At 42.9% G+C, this 17,694-nt stretch overlaps 1 protein-coding gene across 2 annotated transcripts in view; it reads left to right on the top strand.

Moving 5' to 3' along the window:
• RTKN2 (rhotekin 2) overlaps window positions 1–12,546 on the top strand; it is a 45,468-nt gene extending 32,922 nt beyond the window's left edge. For both annotated transcript variants that reach the window (XM_077350728.1, XM_077350729.1), the window contains exons 9-12: window positions 79–210; window positions 4,502–4,667; window positions 5,403–5,510; window positions 8,464–12,546. In XM_077350728.1, coding sequence (XP_077206843.1) covers window positions 79–210; window positions 4,502–4,667; window positions 5,403–5,510; window positions 8,464–8,990 — 933 coding nt within the window. In that variant the 3' untranslated portion in view covers window positions 8,991–12,546. The remainder of the gene's footprint in view (window positions 1–78; window positions 211–4,501; window positions 4,668–5,402; window positions 5,511–8,463) is intronic.
• Window positions 12,547–17,694: the final 5,148 nt, after the last annotated feature.

The following is a 17,694-nucleotide window of genomic DNA, read 5'->3' as shown; positions in this document are numbered from 1 at the left end:
CTAAAAATGTGGGCCATTAAATAAATGTATTGCTAAAGCATTTTGCAGCAATAACAGAGATTTTGTGTCTTCTTATAGCAAATCATAGGAAAATTGACTTCCTGGAGGAGGCTGTACTGTGTGCTGAGAGGTGGCAAGCTCCTTTGTTACTATACACCAGAAGAAATAGAGGCTAAAGTGGAGCCCACTTTGACCGTTCCTGTTAACAAGGTAATATGGCATCAGCTGGGTGGCTGAAGTGGAATTCTGATGCTACTGTTGTTAATTCAGTGCCTATTTTGTTAAGTTCTGTGTGTATATGTCGGGGTGGGGGTGTTAAGAACCAAAAATACAAAATGGGATATTGTGGTTCTTACAAAAGAAGTAAAACACTGTGTAATGACAACACAAGTAAATCAAAATTTACACAATGTCGAAAAGTTTATCCAGTGCTTAAAAGCATAGGCACAGCATAGCAATTCTACAAAAAATGTAAGTGAAGGAATGCCACCGGAAATTCCAAATCCAAATGAGGAACCAGCCAAGCCTGAGTTTCACTTGTGACTGCTTCCTCAGTGGACCCTAACCAATTTTTTTTTACTGTATACATGCCTAGAGGCTTCTAGAAAACATTTGTGTCCTAATGATTATCTTCATGGTTTTATTGCAGAGAGACAGCGCCTAAAGCATATAATGACTGTGAAATAGGGGTCCATACAGATGCATACAGTTGCACCGCTGTGTTATTAAACTTGACGCATTTAGCCAAAGACTACATTAGAAAACAAAAATATGTAATACCTAACAAGTCAGATGCTTAAATAAACATGGTGTAACAAATTGCCAGAATGCAGTCATGCACCATGATTTTTATCTTTGTTTAGCAATCAACAGCCCTTTTTGCCATCTTAGCTTCACAGAGAGATAATGCATAGCTAGGCTTAGGCCCAACCCACACACCTGCTTGCATGCAGCAGGATACTGGAAGGCCAGTTTCAGGCAAGTTGGCCAATGCAGCGGCTGCTTTCATGATTTCTTACGCTGTTCTGAGACTACAAGAGGGTTGCAGATTAGAGATACACTTGGTCCATCTATGTGATTCCGGTGTCCAAAGGTTTGTGGAGCAGCTTATGTAGAAGCCATAGGGAACAGGTTGCCCTGTAAGCACGTAAGACCTAAGACTAGAAAGTTTAATCCAAGGGCCAAATAAGCTATGTGGTTATTGTATTGCCAAGCAAAGTAAGAGGCCAAAATCAGAAAAGCTCAGTGTCAATTCCTTAAAGGTGGGGACAGTGTTTTGTCCAGAGATGGGAGGAGGTAGACTGCAGCACTGTGTAGACGTCTAGATTTAGCAGCAAATTGGTGTACTGCGCTAGAGAGGTTGTGGGCACTTTAAATAGCACACTTAATATGCAGTTTCTTGGCTACGTTCCATCTGTTGCATAATGTATAACTGCTTCAGAAGCATATCAACCTATTACTGCTGAAGTTAGCGTCTTCTATCGCTTAAATAATCAAATGAGGTATAAAATGTCTCTTGCTTGAGAATGTCTTTTGTCTTTTAAATGCATTTGTGGCACAAGATACATAGCAAGCATTAAATGCACTATGTCACCGGGTGGCTTGAAGTTCTAACCTGTCAAATGTAAATCTATTTGACTTAATTTTATACTGGTATCTATGGTTACCTGCATTAATAGGACACAGCATTTATGGATGAATTACTTAATCTTCTATTTTTAGAATGGGGAACAAAATTTAAATGAGCAAATTCATCAGATATGCTACAAACAGCTGTGTTTGTATTTCAAGCAGTTCCTCTGGTAATGCCTCCTTTAAAATGTACCCTCTCAAGAATGCTTTGCAGATTTTCAAAGAGTGTCAGCCCTAAGGGGTTTTATTCCCTATGACAATATATGTAACTTACTTTTTATAGTTACGTATTTAATCTTTGCTGATGTGAGCTGACGTGCAGAAGAAAAGGCAGTACGTGCTTGAAGTGAAATGGGATGGCATGAGAAGCTTCCTGTCTCTGTTTTTGGTAGGGTTTTGGCTTGTAGCAGAGATGGATTGAATGACCATCTCACTGGGCAGAGCAAGGTGATGGCTTATTTTTATTCTTGATGATTACAGCAGTTGGATGAGGTGAATGATCAGGCATTTTGGCACCGATGTGGTAAAGATTATGCTGTAGTCCTGTTCAGTACACTTGCAGTGACATTAATGGTACATTGGACATGCATAATCATGTGTGAGATTTCAACCCCGACGTTTTTGTTTTGAAGACATGAAAGCAGGCATCACTGAACTGGAATGATTCAATAATTGTAGGTTTCAAAAGGCGCCTTGTTGATTTAATGTAAATGTTGACTGCACAATGGCTGCTTTTCCATGAGCATATGGTTGGAATAATGTTTGGTCATTTAAACCATGTGGGCAGGGTCTGATCTTGTGAGCTCTCCCCCATGAAGCGGAGAGCATGGGCATGATCATGGGTGACCCAAACCAAGGATGAGCACATGGATCTTTCATTCATTCATTCATTCATGCATGCTTGCATTCATGCATGCATTTATTCACTGCTATTCCTGGCCAGCCAGCTCAAGGCGGTTTACATCAATATAAAATACAACAATTTAAAATAATCAAACTACAACCCCCACCCACTCTCCTTCCCTCCTCCTGTAGCTCAGTGGACCACACCAACCACCGCACACCATACGGCGGGGTATTCAGAGGAAGGACCCAGTTGATGTTCCACTACCTGGCCTTAACCGAATGCCTGGTGGAAGAGCTCCTTTTTATGGGCCCTGCGGAACTGGGAAAGCTCTGGCAGGGCCCTTAGCTCTTCTGGGAGCTCATTCCACCAGATTGAGCCCAGAACCAGATTGGCACAGATTAAGTGGGCAGTGACACCATACTGTCCCTTATCCGCCACTGGGTCACGTAAATGCTACTTACGATGTAGGGGAGCAGCTCACAGTAAAGTGGCTCCCCTGTAGCTAGGGCCACATTTGCGTTCAATCAACAATCCACGTTTTAAGACCAGCAGTTATGGAACCATTCAGAGCGCCAGTGTTTGCTAAAGGATGGCTTTACTGCTGATTGAACTGCCATATTCCATTTGTATACCTTTTGTGATCTTGTTGGTGTCCCTTGAGTAGATATGGACATAGGATGCTGCTTCAGTCTGAACCAGATCCTTGGTTCAGTAAGGTCAGTACTGTCTGCTCACACTAGAAGTAGCTCTCCATGGTTTCAAGTAGAGGTCTCTCATATCACCTATCCCATGATCCTTTTACCTGGAGGTGCTGGAAACTGAACATGGGACCTTTGAAATGCCATGCAGATAACCTACCACAAAACTACAAGCCCTCCCTGTAATACCTGCTGTATTAACTATCTTCATTTTAATAGATAACTGTGCAGTTCAAAGTGACAAAAGCAAAGGACGCTAAATATTTATTTTAAACTTATCATTCGTAAATGGCCCTTTGAAAGTCACAAGAAATTTGGTGGTGGCCACAATACAGGTCTATTAAAAGATGCTCTTAGAAGCCTTTGCTTTTTCGCATGTTCCCATATATGATGAAAACTATAATTGAGACCAATCCAGAAGATAAGCCTATCTGACTGTATGGCATCTGGAAGGAGTCGTTCAAGAACATGCCAGTGAGTCATGTTTCTTGTATAATGTCATATAGTTGAAAACCATATAGCACTTAAGTTGGCAGTGAGTTCTTTCTGCTACCCTATTCTTACCATTCTTGGATACGAAACATGCCTCTATTCTATGCCATGGGATCAAAACTATTTTTCACTTCTGCTTTAGTTGCTTATAATGAGTTCCATTATCCTTATCCATTGTTGTTCCTCTATATGTTTGTGAAACAGCCTAGGGGATGGGATGTGTCCGGCTGTCCAAGTTGGAATAGGGCCAATCAGGGTGCAGCCAGTTTTGCCCTGATTGGCCCTGCCCCTGCAGCTCCCGTCCTCTGTCCCTGGACTCTAGCCTGTTTCCTCTCAGACGCCTCAGTGCCTGGAGCCAGCAGCCGGTAAGGGGAGAGGCCCTGGGCAAAGGATCATGATGGAGAGCCTCCTAACGAGGGTCTCTTGGCCTGCTTGGCTAGGCCTGTTGACGAGGGCCTCCCGGCCTGCTAACTGCCTGCTAAGGAGCCCTTTTCCAGACCTGCTAACGAGCTGCCCAGCCCCCGCCCGCCCCACTTGATCTGGCTGCGAGCTGCTGTCCAAAGCCTCCTTAAGCTGCCTGGCCAGGGGCCAGGGGAGGGGACCCTTTCAAGGCCCGTTCTTAGGAACAGGCTTTGAAGCTAGTATGTACATAATATAAATGTTCTATTGTTTTAGCCTTGTTATGTCCGTAATACCAAAGTAATGACATAAGTACCTTAAAAATCTTGGATTGGAAAGCGTCCCGGCAAACAACTGTCGAGTCGCTTCAGACCATTGTGTTATTTGTGGGTACGCATCATTTCACCCTCTCTATATTTTTAACTATGTTTAGGGAACCAGAATCCGTGCTGTGGATAAAGATAGCCAGAAAAAAACCCAAAACTTTTGTATTATCAACCCTGGGGCTGCGGAAGCTGTGACTCACATTTTTGCAGTTGAAAGCCGGGAAGACCTTTCTAAGTGGACAGATGCTTTTTGGCAGCACTTCTATGATTTCAGTAAGTATCTGTGCCTGCTCTTGTGCAGGGACACCTATGCAAGTTCAAAGAATGTGCTGAACATTTTGAGCTGGCAGGGCATAATAACGAGCCTGCCATTTGCCAGGAGGGAAAAGAACGCTCGTTTCCCTATTACAGTAGCTGGCAAGGTCTGCAAGGGGAGAGCGAGTAACATTTAAACCTTCCCCTATCCCGGATTCTTGATTCCTTTGTGTGGGGGCTTAGAGGGAAAGTATTCATTCTGGAATATTTCAGCAATGCATAATAAAATGAAGGGATTTATTTATTTATTACCCATCTCATTGTGCTGCTCCTTTCTCTGTTTTGCTTCAATTGCCCCTTCTCCCCCCCCCCCACACACACACGTGGTTATTGGTAATAAAATAAATCAATGTCAAGTGTTTGAAAGTAATACCATTAGGGTATAAATCATAAAAACAGACTTGGCCAAGTTGTGAGAACTAATTATTCAAATCCCACGGTTGACATTTGAGAACTCTCAGCTCTCTTTCTCCCCAGGAGATGTCAGAGGCATCCTACTTGCCTGAGGGATTGTGGCCCCAGAGATCAGTCCTGCTAGCAATCTGGAGAAGCTGAGCTCCGAGTTGAGCTGCAGTGTTTATGAAACAATTGCCCATTGTCAGATAGCAATTGTGTAAACTGCCTATAATTATAGTATTCTTTTAAAAGTGGGACATTTTCAGTTCCGTTAATTGCTTTCTGATTTCCTTTCAGGTCAGTGGAAACACTGTTGTGAAGAATTCATGAAAATTGAGATGATGTCCCCGCTGAAACCACCATTGTTTTTGACAAAAGAGGCAACTTCCGTTTACCAAGATATGTGTAAGTAGAGATAGCAGGAAGCGGCACTGAACCGCCCCCTGATGGCCATCTTTTGTGTCACCTCTGTCGAGTCTGAATCTGTTCTTGCGTTAACATCCTACCCTTTTCAGTAAGGCCTGGATGAAGAAGAAGAAGAGTTGGTTCTTATATGCTGCTTTCTCTACCCAAAGGAGTTTCAAAGTGGCTTACAGTCGCCTTCCCTTCCTCTCCTCACAACAGACACCCTGTGAGGTGGGTGAGGCTGAGAGAGCCCTGATATCACTGCTTGGTCAGAACAGTTTTATCAGTGCCGTGGGGAGCCCAAGGTCACCCAGCTGGTTGCATGTGGGGGAGCGCAGAATCGAACCTGGCTTGCCAGATTAGAAGTCCGCACTCCTAACCACTATACCAAGATAGGTACCTAGCATCTGTGTCCAAATAACTCTCCCTCGGTATCTCAGGAGGAAAAAAAGAAGAAGATTGGATAACTAACTAAAAACACCTTCTTACCAAACTGATTATGAGCCATAATCAACTGCTGGACACTACTGCCATCATTTTAAAAAAATATTATTTTTGTTTGTTTTTTTGCATTTATACCCTGCCCTTCCCCAGAGGCTCAGGGAAGCTAATGAGAATAAAATAGTGCTGGTGGGCACCAGGCTACACATTTAGAGTTACTGCCTTTCAAAGAACAGTAGTAAAAACATTTTAAGAATAGCTCTAAAGCGACTTTTCTCAACCATTTTACCCTGAAACATTCTTCAGGCTTCAAGAAACCCCATAAGTGACTCCATTGTACAGAATATGATTGGGAAGCATAGCTGTGTACACACCCTCCTTTTCCTCATCCCACCCCCTCCAGGCCCATCCTTGGCAATTGGGGGGAGGGGTTTGACATGACCATATATGGTCATAACATTCGATAAATGTTTAACAAATTGGAAAAAATATATAAAAATTAACTCCTACACATTTGGGAGACCCTTCCAGGGCCTTCAAGAAACCCCAAGGTTTCACAAAACCCTGGTTGAGAAATCCTGATCTAGAGCCAAATTGTATGATCCAAATGTGACAGAATAGAGCCCTCTCAGGAATGCCCCACTTTGATCTCTAGGTTCAAGAATGTAATAATTCAGTATTTTATCAAAAAAAATTCCTCTCTGCGTGCAGACAACTGGGCCAGGCTTCTCCTCAGATGCTGAATTACATGTAACAGAGATGTGGAGAGTCTTATCAGCTACGTCTGATCCCCACTGCAGAGAACAGTGGCGTAGAAGTGAAGAAAATAATTTCTGCATGCATGTATTTTTTTAAATTTCCATTAATGTTCAGAAATACATATGCACACACCTGTGACAAACTCTGCTGCCTGATCTTACTGATTGTATAGATTAGATCTCTTAGTCTGGAGTCCTCCAGATATTGGCATAAATTCTGCCCAGTTGATTATAGTGCACTGATATGTTAGTATCTACAAGCAGAGTAATACTTGAACTGTGCCTTAAATGGTGAGAAAGTAAATCGACAGCTAAATGTAAACTGTAAAAGGTGCATTATAGTCTCTTTAAAGATATCAAATTATAAGCAGCATTTATGCACATCAAAATGAAAGGATCAGATTCAATAAAAATAGATTCATAAAAAGGTATAAAATACGACCCTTCTCCCCCCATTAAGGCTATGAATTCATTACAAATTTATGAAAATCCACAATACTTTTAGTCTCCTGTTTTTGCAGTGTGAAGAATGGACAGTAACTTGATTGGGTTCCACATAATGAAGCCTATTGTACAGTGAACAGTAAAAACATAATGAGTTTATTAGTCATAATAATACTTTATTGCATGTTTTCTTGCTTAGTGTTCCATGGTATTATAGAGAATAGAAAGTATAGGAATTTCCAGCGGACTTGTAGAAGGGGCTGTAAAAATGAGCAGTTTGAATCACTGATGTGCTTAAAGAGCAATCCTGCGCAGATCCATTCAATGGTGCTTACTCCCAGGAAAGATAGATTCAAGTGGGTAGCTGTGTTGGTCTGAAGTAGCACAACAAAAAGTGAGTCCAAGAGCACCTTTAAGGCCAACAATGATCAACAGTGTTCCCCTTCAACCATCCAGGACATTCAATAAGGGACCTCAAAGTAGCTGTTTTATTGCAAAGGAACTTCAAGAACAGGCTGGAAAGGGAGATTGCAGAAATGCAAGTGATTACAACACTCAAAACAATGGCATAGCCTGGACTCAACAAGGAGGTTTTTAATCTCATTATGCATGCTAACCTCATTCAACTCTTATATCCACATTCCTTACAATCCCCTCTTCTTGTTTTATTTTCTTTGGGGCAATGTGACTATAATATGGTTAGTAATATGTAAAGTACTAGTAATCAAGCCCGCTGCACCTAAATGCAGCGGGCGCTAGACCACGGAGCCCCCGGCATTCACGCGGAGCGCGGCTGCCGGGGGCTCTGTTTGTCAGGGGGCTGACGCGGCGAAAGGCGCTTTGCGCCTCTCGCCGTATCAGGCAGTTGGGCAGGGAGCCCCCGGCAGCCGCGCTCTGCGCGGCTGCGGGGGGTTCCCTTCGCGGGCTTCACGCCTCTCACCGCGTCAGGCCACCCTCAAGGAAGCAACTGCGAGACTGAACTCAAAAGGACTGATTTTAGCAAAGAATTATCATATGCATAATATGGCTTATTTTGAATTTTATGATACAGTTTACTAATTTGCCATAATTTGCTTTTGCCTTATATCTGTATGCTTATAATCCTTGTTCCATTTAGTCTGAGGAAGAATGCATGCCCTCGAGAGCTCACGCCTTGAATAAATCTTTGTGGGTCTTAAAGGTGCCATTGGGCTCAATTTTTGTTGCACTCCCAGGCAAGTGTACAATATATAGCTAAAGCTCTGGGATCAACACTGCTGCCAAATATCTAATTAACAAGAATTTTATGTCGTGTCTTAAAACGTTACTAGGTATCGACTCCCCAGTAAAACATGAAGAATTAATTGGTACAATGCCACAAAAAAATGAGAAAGCCAATGGTCAGTTTCTGGTTGGCCAACGTGAAGCACATCTGTCTCCTCCGTGGGCTGCCATGTTTGATGGTTCTCACCACATGGTTGTACAGAAGAATACACTTCCAGGCCCTGCCAAAGGAAGTGTAAACCTTAATGGAAGCAAAGGCACCAAGAGACGAGCGCCTCTCCCACCATCTGACAAGCCACCGCACACCTCAGCAGCACAAACATCACCCGCTCAACTGAACAAGGAGAACATTGGGAATAATTCTCCTCTTGCACAGAGGACCTGTTCATTTGATTCTGGACAGACTTCCTTGACTCGTTTGCAGAGACCTATTGTGGCTCCTCGCAGATCAGTGACTTGCTGGAAAGGTACCTCCACAGATGATGAAACGCCCGTCTCTTCGACCAAGCCAGTCCCTGCTCCAAGGCAGAAATCAGTCAAAGAGGCGTCATCTTGGTCGCAATCGCAGGCATAATGCTGGTGTTTGCTTTCACTTCAAGAGACAGAGGGGGCAGTTTTGTAAGCCACATTTAGAATGTCGTTGCTGATCACAAACTTGCATCAGAACACACAGAAAATTTTTTTTTGTAAAACACCGTTAAAGTTCAAGGAACTGGAAGACTGATTTATTTAAAAGCGACGGTTCTTTTCCCCTCCTCTCAAAATTGCTGTTTTGCCTGTCAGGGCCAAAGTGTAAACAGATTCTTCAACAAAAATACAAATCAGTGGTTTCTCTCAGCCCCCATTTAAATGATGGAAAACCTTTAGATGGCTTGAACTGTTCTTATCTTTTATGACATAAACATAGCTAAGCCAATGGATTTCTCCCAAACGGTTTCAGATGTGTACTCTCAAAGCTTGTGAAATGCTGTTGAGTTGGCATGCACTTTGCGGTGAATGAAGTTTTTCTTCCGGTTGTAAGAATTAGCAAAGGCCACCGTCTGTACCCGCCAGTAAAAGTATGCATGCCCCTTCCCTAGACTCCCTCAGTAATATAGTTATCTGGATTTTGAAAATTTGGCTCTGCGTGAGGAATCCTTAAAAACTCAAGACATAAAGGAATCCTGCTAGGCTCTACACCCCACCTGCTGTCCTTTAAACCAGCTCATGCGTGGTCTTCCTACCTCTCCCCAAACCAGCTATGTTCAGCTGGAGGTGATGGGACATGTGACCTCTGCAGCAGCCAATGCCATTTGAGGCCCTCTGGAAGGGCTTGCACCAAATGCTCTATGGTTTTCCTGTTCAGAAGCATCCCCACCCCTTCCACGGCAATTCTAATCAATTGAAAGTTACAACTTCCTCTGGAGATGCCCTGTTTAATCATGCATATGCTTTGTCTTGATCTCAGTTAAAAAAAAAAAAAAAAGCTTTCCGAATTTGAGTAACACAGAGAATAAACATTTCTTAGAGTAACTGACTTTATTAGATATTTTCTGCTTATTTTCTCAGCTCCATTTGTACAACAGGAGTTCTCGGGTGAAGATGTATGTGTATGAGTGGTAGGTGGGGGGCCCTATAGTCAACCCTTTGGTATATACATCTGAGGTCATGTGATGCCATTCTCTCCCCTCTTTTATTAAATGCCCCCCTCAAAATTGAACTCTGTCACAGGAAGGAGGGGGGTGGAGAATGTCTTCTCTAAGGATTTTATTTGGATGGATGTCACTTTAGAGGAACACTCCCTAAGCAACTTTAGAAAACCGCACACATGAATTTGTGCAGGAAAATTGTTTCTGGGTTGCAAAGATGAGCCATAAAATACAGGAAATGAGCAAACTTTCAGATAAAGCTGAAACTTCTTGAACAACCAACGTAAATTGATTGGAACCAGCAGTGTACGATATAACAGAAAGGGTTTTTTTTTTTTTTTAAGTCTTCTCAAATGACATCCCTACATGTTCTTCAAGCGTTTGAATTTTTTACAAGGAAATAGCTGCTTATAGCCTTTTGCTTACTAAGGACGTTCTGTAAGAAGACAAGAGTTACTAGATCCATGAACACGATATTTTAATGGCACGTTTGCGATAGTTTTAACCTGTGTTTTGTTTTCTCATGAAGTTATGTTTTTACAGTACAGGGTACTTAATGTCGTTTCGAAGATCTGTAATCTCATGTTCGCTGTGTTCGTAAAATATTCTTAGAACAGCAGAAATAAAGATAATGTAGCAGAGAGTTAGTTTGACATTAATGCTCTCTAATCCTTTAATGAGTATAGTAGAATCCTTTTAATTGGCATATTTCTGTTAGCAGGAGGGAGTGCCAATTAAGCAATCTTCTCAATTTTAAGACTCTCAGGAATATGCTGAGCTCGTTGATATTTGCTTTTATTCCATGCCTTGAACTCCAGATTAGCAATGCGCAAAGCGTTCCAAATTCCTGCATCTTTATTTCATTAGAAAGCGGCACGAGCACAGAGAATCGCCATGAAATATACCCACAGAGGAAGCCTTGCTTTAACGGATGCGGTTCTAAAACACTTTGCAACTGTGACTGAACTTACCAGGCAGCTCTTAGCTGCAAGAGTTCATCTGCTGAAGTTAATTATATTATATTTTTAACTGCCCAGTCATGCTGATGCATCTTCCTTCTCAGAAGCCTATTTCTGCGTACTTCGTATGTAGGAATAGCACAGAATCTTTCGGGACAAAAAAGAAATCACCTTTCTTTGGTTTAAGGTCGCACTTCTAAGGTCTGGAAAGCCAACTGAGGCTCTCCTGCAGGGGGCTCTTGTGACTGCGACTCTTAGCCCTACAGGGGCCAGGCAAAAAGGCCCAAACAACTCCCTGGTTCTCCTCCTAGGCCGGAGATTGAACTGCCTTCTTGTCTTAAGGAGATAGATGTAATCAGGGTTTGGCACCCTGTTCACCAGGAGAATTACACTGAAGTTGGAGGGGGGGAAGTAGAAGGTGGATGGGGGGGGGGGGTTAAGTAGCAATTTGTTTGGCTAGTAAAACTTAGGAACTACTCGATGTTGTCAAGGAACAGCTGAGTGAAATAGGCAATAGCAGTAGAACTGCGAGGTGTACGTTCACCACGAGATGGAGGAGTTGAGGAATCATTTGTTCTCATGCTTTAGACTTTACCACAAGATTACTTCATGGTCTCTTTGTACATCATTTTCCCAAACAGTCAATGCATCTAGTAGTATAAATTGACTCCAATACGGTCTTTTCAGCCAGAGAAGGGGAGGTTTTTGCACTAGCAAATAAAGGGCTGGGCTTGGGGTACCATGGATAGTGTGACAATGAATGTTCAGGGGAGTGTGCACCTGGGTTTAAATCCCTGTGTGGTCATGAAGGTCATTGGGTAGCCATACCTGTTCCCTATCTGAGCAAGCTGGTGCTGAGGATAAGATGGGACGATACCCAGAATCCCCAAGCTTCTAAAGGACTTTTCAGAGGGAGGAAGCCTAGGTTGTTTTCGTCACATGATGTGGCCCTTAAGTGACAGGTTCACGCATGCATCACCCACAGTCTCATTCCCCAATCTCCTCCCTCTTAGAATACTCACAGCTGAGCTCTGTTTTGAAGTCACTCGTTATGAATGCTTTGACAGGATTTTGATCTGTCGCCTTCTCTGTAAACCATTCCTAACTGCAAGACCAGTAAGCCAGCCCAGAGGAGAATGCTTGCAAAGAGGGACAACTCCTGCCCTGTCTAGGGACTCGTTAACTAATGAAGTCAAGAGTCATTTGTAGCTAAAAGTAGTACTTGAGCTACTCTTTTAATTAACCTTGATACATTATAAATCGAACCTGTTACTGCTTTCTATGTTTTATTAGCCTAATATGTTTACATTTTTTAGAACTCTGTCGGAGATTGCTAGCTATTACTAAAGCTAGGTAGGGCAGCTTGCTATATATACTTGAAAGGACTTTTAAGTCCGGTAGAAGTTTTCTTTAAAAAAAAAAATGTTTTGCTGCTAAAATGTGTATTGTTTGCCACTCTGAGCTATATTGTCTGTAGAAGGAAGTATGTTTATAACAGTTGCATATTGTGTCATTTGAGTCCTAATAAATGTTCCTCTTTGTCGCCAGAGTGATTGCTGTGTTGGCCTTCAAAGGGTACTTAGTCTTGGAGCCGTGCTGGCAAAGCAATTGGGGGAGGAGGAGCCTTTCAAACGAATGTCTTTGTATGAGTAAAATGTAGTCCCTTCACTCATCTATTTTAAAAAGTACAGTTGTAGAACTATAAACCATCCTTCTCTCACCTCTCTGACATCAGAGAGCTATTTTGGGTTTTCCTACTTTCTTAAAACTGTAGAGTCTCCTGCCTGAGGGGGTCTCTTGGGCTACTACAGAAGAAAACTGTTGACTTGGCTGTGCCGATAAGGCCGAGATAAAGCTAACTAACAGCGGATGCTAATTATAATCTTAAGACATCTAGCTGTAGCCATTTTAGTGCTAAAAAAGGGAATGTTCATAAAAGTAATTGGGTGCATGATGCCAACAGACATCCATCTCGTTTGAACGTGCTGAAGCGAGGGTAGGTTCTGTTAGTTTCCAAAGTATATAAAGGAGTACTGAGCAAATAAGCATTCCGTGCAATCTCATTAGAGGCTTTAAAAACCTCTACTCAGCCACGTAGAGGAGCTACAACTGAACAGCCAGGTGACTCAACTATCTCATTCCAGAGAAGGTGGATTTGGATTTACTTGGTTGTTGTACAGGAAAAGTGAAAAGCTTGGGGCGTGGACATCATTGCCTGCTTGCTTATGCTGGTTTGCCTTCTGGTAGACTGGGATAGCTAAATGAAGACAGGCACCAGCAAAGCACTTCTGAATGTCTCTTGCCATAAGTTGACAGTGAGTTGACAGCATAATAATAATCTTGGGCAGAGGTCCCTAGACTGACTGGGGCTTCCAGGCATACTTGCATGGGTATTTTAAGGGCGCACATCAAATACACTTGCGGTGAGAGCCGTGCATGACAGCGCTGTTCAGCATGTTTCCCACTTCATGTGTGGCTGCCTCCGCCACCCCAAATGCAATTCCCAGATATCTCTATGAGTGTTTCAACCAAGTACATTTTGTTCACACCTGATATATATATGTGTATGTGTGTAAAAAACAAATGTGTAAACTATATTGTGTATATCCACTCTTGTGAGCCTGCATCGTTAAGGCTATAGACCAGGGGTAGTCAACCTGTGGTCCTCCAGATGTTCATGGACTACAATTCCCATGAGCCCCTGCCAGCGTTTGCTGGCAGGGGCTCATGGGAATTGTAGTCCATGAACATCTGGAGGACCACAGGTTTACTACCACTGCTATAGGCCATGAACACTGCTTATGTGCTATTCATTTCTTTTAAAATATTCATATCCTGTATGAAAACACTCATTTGGGTGGCTGCTGAAGCAGCCGATGTGAAACTCTGAACGTAATTTTGGAACGCCCACGAAAATGAGCAAAGTGTCCGTCCATTGTTTAAACCCAGATGGATTGGACATGAGCTGGGGGAAGGGAATTCTAAAGCTGAGGTACGACCACAGAAAAGACCCTGTACCTGCTATCTACTTGGCCTTTTTAAGAGAAGAGACAATTCATGTTGGGCCCAAGTAGTGGCTCATAGGCCATTAACCAAAGCCAGCCATGATCTTCCTTAAAGCATTCTGTTAATACTTTGGACTCAAAAAAGCCATAACTCTGGTTCATTGCACAAAATAGCAGAAATGCCTCTGTTCTTTTAAAGATGTGCAGTCATACTAGACTCCCCACCCCCCACCCCAGTTGCCATCAATGAAGGAGTCATTTCAGTCTATGGAAGTTTGATTGACTTATGAGTTTATAAAGAACTTTGGATTCTTCTTTTTCTTAAAGTTGAGGGTGCTCTGGAAACAGATGAGTGATTTAATGAACACTGCACTGCAGCCAAAGTTGCAGAAATTTGCTTCAAGGGATTAGGCTGAAACAAGATAGTATAATATCTTAATATAACCACTACCAAATGGTTATATCGAGATCTCCCATATGTTTAATATAACGGCACATAAAAATCTGTCTGCAAAACATCAAAATAAATTGGTTTTACTCCAGGAAAAAAAGATGTTTCTTCAACATTTCGTATAGCTACATAGCTATCAAAATGTTTAGATACCTCCTAAAGAAAACTAACTATATCAGGGAGGCCAAGATACACCTGCTTTTAGAAGCTGGTCTGGAGGATCCTGACGGAATCAGATTCCAAAATTCTCGTGGGGAAGTTGTTAGTGCCTGGCCCTGACTGCTTGCGTTGTGTTGTGCTAGAAAACCAAATGTAAGTTGCTTTCTCGTGTTAAGTCTTCAAAACATAATGTTCACCCAGTATGACTTCACATTGTGGAATCAAAGAAGGGAGCAGATCTGGCGACAACATCCTACATAACATTTTCATGACGTACTTGTGATCGATGGCGTTGGTGGCTCTGGCATAATCTGGTAGATAGGAAGCTTTCAAAGTGTACCTACCACTACCACAATCCTTAAGCATCCTGAAGGGCTCAGAGGGCTTTTGATTTTTACTCCCTTTAGGCCTTGGCATAAACTAATCACTGTTCTGACCCAATCTTAAAAACATAAGAGAGACCATGCTGGATCAGGCTAATGTCCTGTCCAGTCTAATACTGTCACAGTGGCCAAAAACCGGGGGCCATCTGGAGGTCTACCAGTGGGGACAGAACTCCAGAAGTCTTGCCCCCCCCAAGCACAAAAAATACAAAGCATCATTTCCCCAAACCATAGTGTTCCATCTATACCTTGTGGCTAATAGCCACTAAGGTAAAGGTAAAGGTATCCCCTGTGCAAGCACCGAGTCATGTCTGACCCTTGGGGTGACGCCCTCTAGCGTTTTCATGGCAGACTCAATACGGGGTGGTTTGCCAGTGCCTTCCCCAGTCATGACCGTTTACCCCCCAGCAAGCTAATAGACCTCTTATCCAGATGTTTATCCAGTTCTTTCTTCAAGCAGTCTATGCTTGTAGCTGCCACACCATTTCCTGTGTGTTTTAAATAGTAATAAGACCCACTGACATAAATGGGGTTTATTCCCAGGGAGCTGCACATCGGAGAGACCAGCTGTGGATGTTTTTCAGCTGCTGGAATTCTCACAATTTTTACTTTCCCATTAAGAAATCCAAATTGGTTGCAATGGCAGAGTTTGAAAGTACAGAGCAAACAATACCAAAAAACAAACAAACAAGAAAACCCTGGGTACTACCCAGCTGTTGTGGGTATAAGAGAATTACTTTTGTGGATAAATGTATCTAATGTTCAAAGCTAGCAATTCTGATCACCCATTAGATGTTTTTGGAAGATGGATACCTGGTCAGTATGGAGGAGGTTGGATGAGCACCTGTCAGGAGTGTGTGATTACTAAGTCCCCTAGGTGGCTGGACTGGATGGCTCTGTGTGGTCTCTTCCAGCTCTCTGCGATTCTGAGTGTCAGGCTGCCAATTTTACTCCCATTGTGGCACTGAGGGACACACCAGATTGCCAGGGAACAAGGGAAGTCCACCATAGCAAGCAACCCAGCCACCTGGTTTTAGCTGATCACCTACAACTTGCTCACTTTACCTTAAGTGCAAATGGGACAGGTGAGGAGATGTATGAGGTGGCTCTATTCCCTTCCCAGCCAGTGGGATGGAGTAGTAAGGCATCTCTGGAACACCTGGTTGACATCTATAGAACAGATAACCCCCTGTTTGTTTTACTTTTTCCCTTTGGGAGTAATGGGCCCAAACGCACCTGTGGTCCTTGTGGATGTGTGGGTGTGTGCGTGGGGGGGGGGGGAGTCTTGTGTTTTTGTTTTGAGACTAGTGAAGTGATGAACGAACCAGATTTTAAGAACTTTCTGAGCCTCTAACGTTTAACACGTTCTCATAGTGTCTATTTTCTGGCCTGCACTTGGAGATGTTTCAAGCAGCTGTGAGTTTGTCACTTTGCTTGAGAAGTTGCCGATCTTAAATTAATAGCAGGAGGTCCAATCTGGCTAAGCTTTTTACAGTCCCATTGGGGAAGATGCTCTTAACTCGATTGGAATCCGTGATTCTTGCCTTTAGTTGTGTCTTTCAAGCTGCTGCCCACAATCCTTTCTCACAGGACTGCAAATGAGATTGGGCCACTCAGAGAGGCATTCGCTCTGCTGCTGGGAGTGACCTCCAAAGGCCCTCCTCAACTTGAATTTTCCACAAGACAACAAAAAGCACGGCATGTGGGGAGGAGCCCGTGATTTCTGTTACTCCTTCCTTTCTTACTCAGAGCAATGTTTTGGAGGGTTTGTTTATTTGTTTGTTTGTTTTAACTGTTGGCTGGAACACTGGTCTTGGTGTGACTTGTTTTTTTGCTGAAATCTTTACAAAAAGGGAGACTGGTGACAGCTTTGAAGTCATAAAGGTGATGGAAAATGCTATCCAGACACAGCTAATGTATGGCCAACCTGTAGGGTTTTCAAGACAAGAAGCATTCAGAGGTGGTCGCCCATCGCCTGCCTCTGCGCCTGGACTTCCTTGGTGGTCTTCCATCCCCATACTGATCAGGGCTGACTGTGATGAGCTTCCATGATCTTGTTTGTTTGGTTTGATCTGATTTGATTTTTACACTGCCCTCCCAGTGGGCCTGCTAAGGGCGCCATACAAAGTTGTGGTTAAAATATAAGTAATTTAGAATGGGTAATAAACAGATTAAAATTAGCAGCAACAGCTTCTCCACAGAATGTATTTTGATTATTATCCTTCCCCCGCCCCCAAATTAGGCTGGTCTGGGAGTTTACAGAGGGATAAAGTAAATGGAGAATAGAATAGAATAGCATAGCATAGCATAGCATAGCATAGCATAGAATAGAATAGAATAGAATAGAATAGAATAGAATAGAATAGAATAGAATAGAATAGAATAGAATAGAATAGGTGGGTATATAGATAATAGCTGAGTAGGTTTTAATTTTGGCCCCAACCCAAGGCCTGGTGGACTATTGGGGGGGGGGCAGGGCTGGATTGAAGCAGAGAGGAGAACTGATGTTCTGTTTACCAAACACATTGAATCACTTCCCTCCTCCTTCAAACTACTCTGCTAGCCAAAGAAGCACCCTGAAATGCCTTCTCCTTGAAAGAGTCCTCTTCCTCAAAAGTGCCAAAAGGTTCCAAGCAGAAATCTTATATTGTAGAGTCTGGCAAACGTCATTCTGTGGCAAGAAGAGGTGTCAT

This window comes from Paroedura picta, chromosome 8, assembly GCF_049243985.1.
Source record: "Paroedura picta isolate Pp20150507F chromosome 8, Ppicta_v3.0, whole genome shotgun sequence".
Classification (NCBI taxonomy): domain Eukaryota; kingdom Metazoa; phylum Chordata; class Lepidosauria; order Squamata; family Gekkonidae; genus Paroedura; species Paroedura picta.
This window is presented reverse-complemented; position numbering and strand designations above follow the sequence as displayed.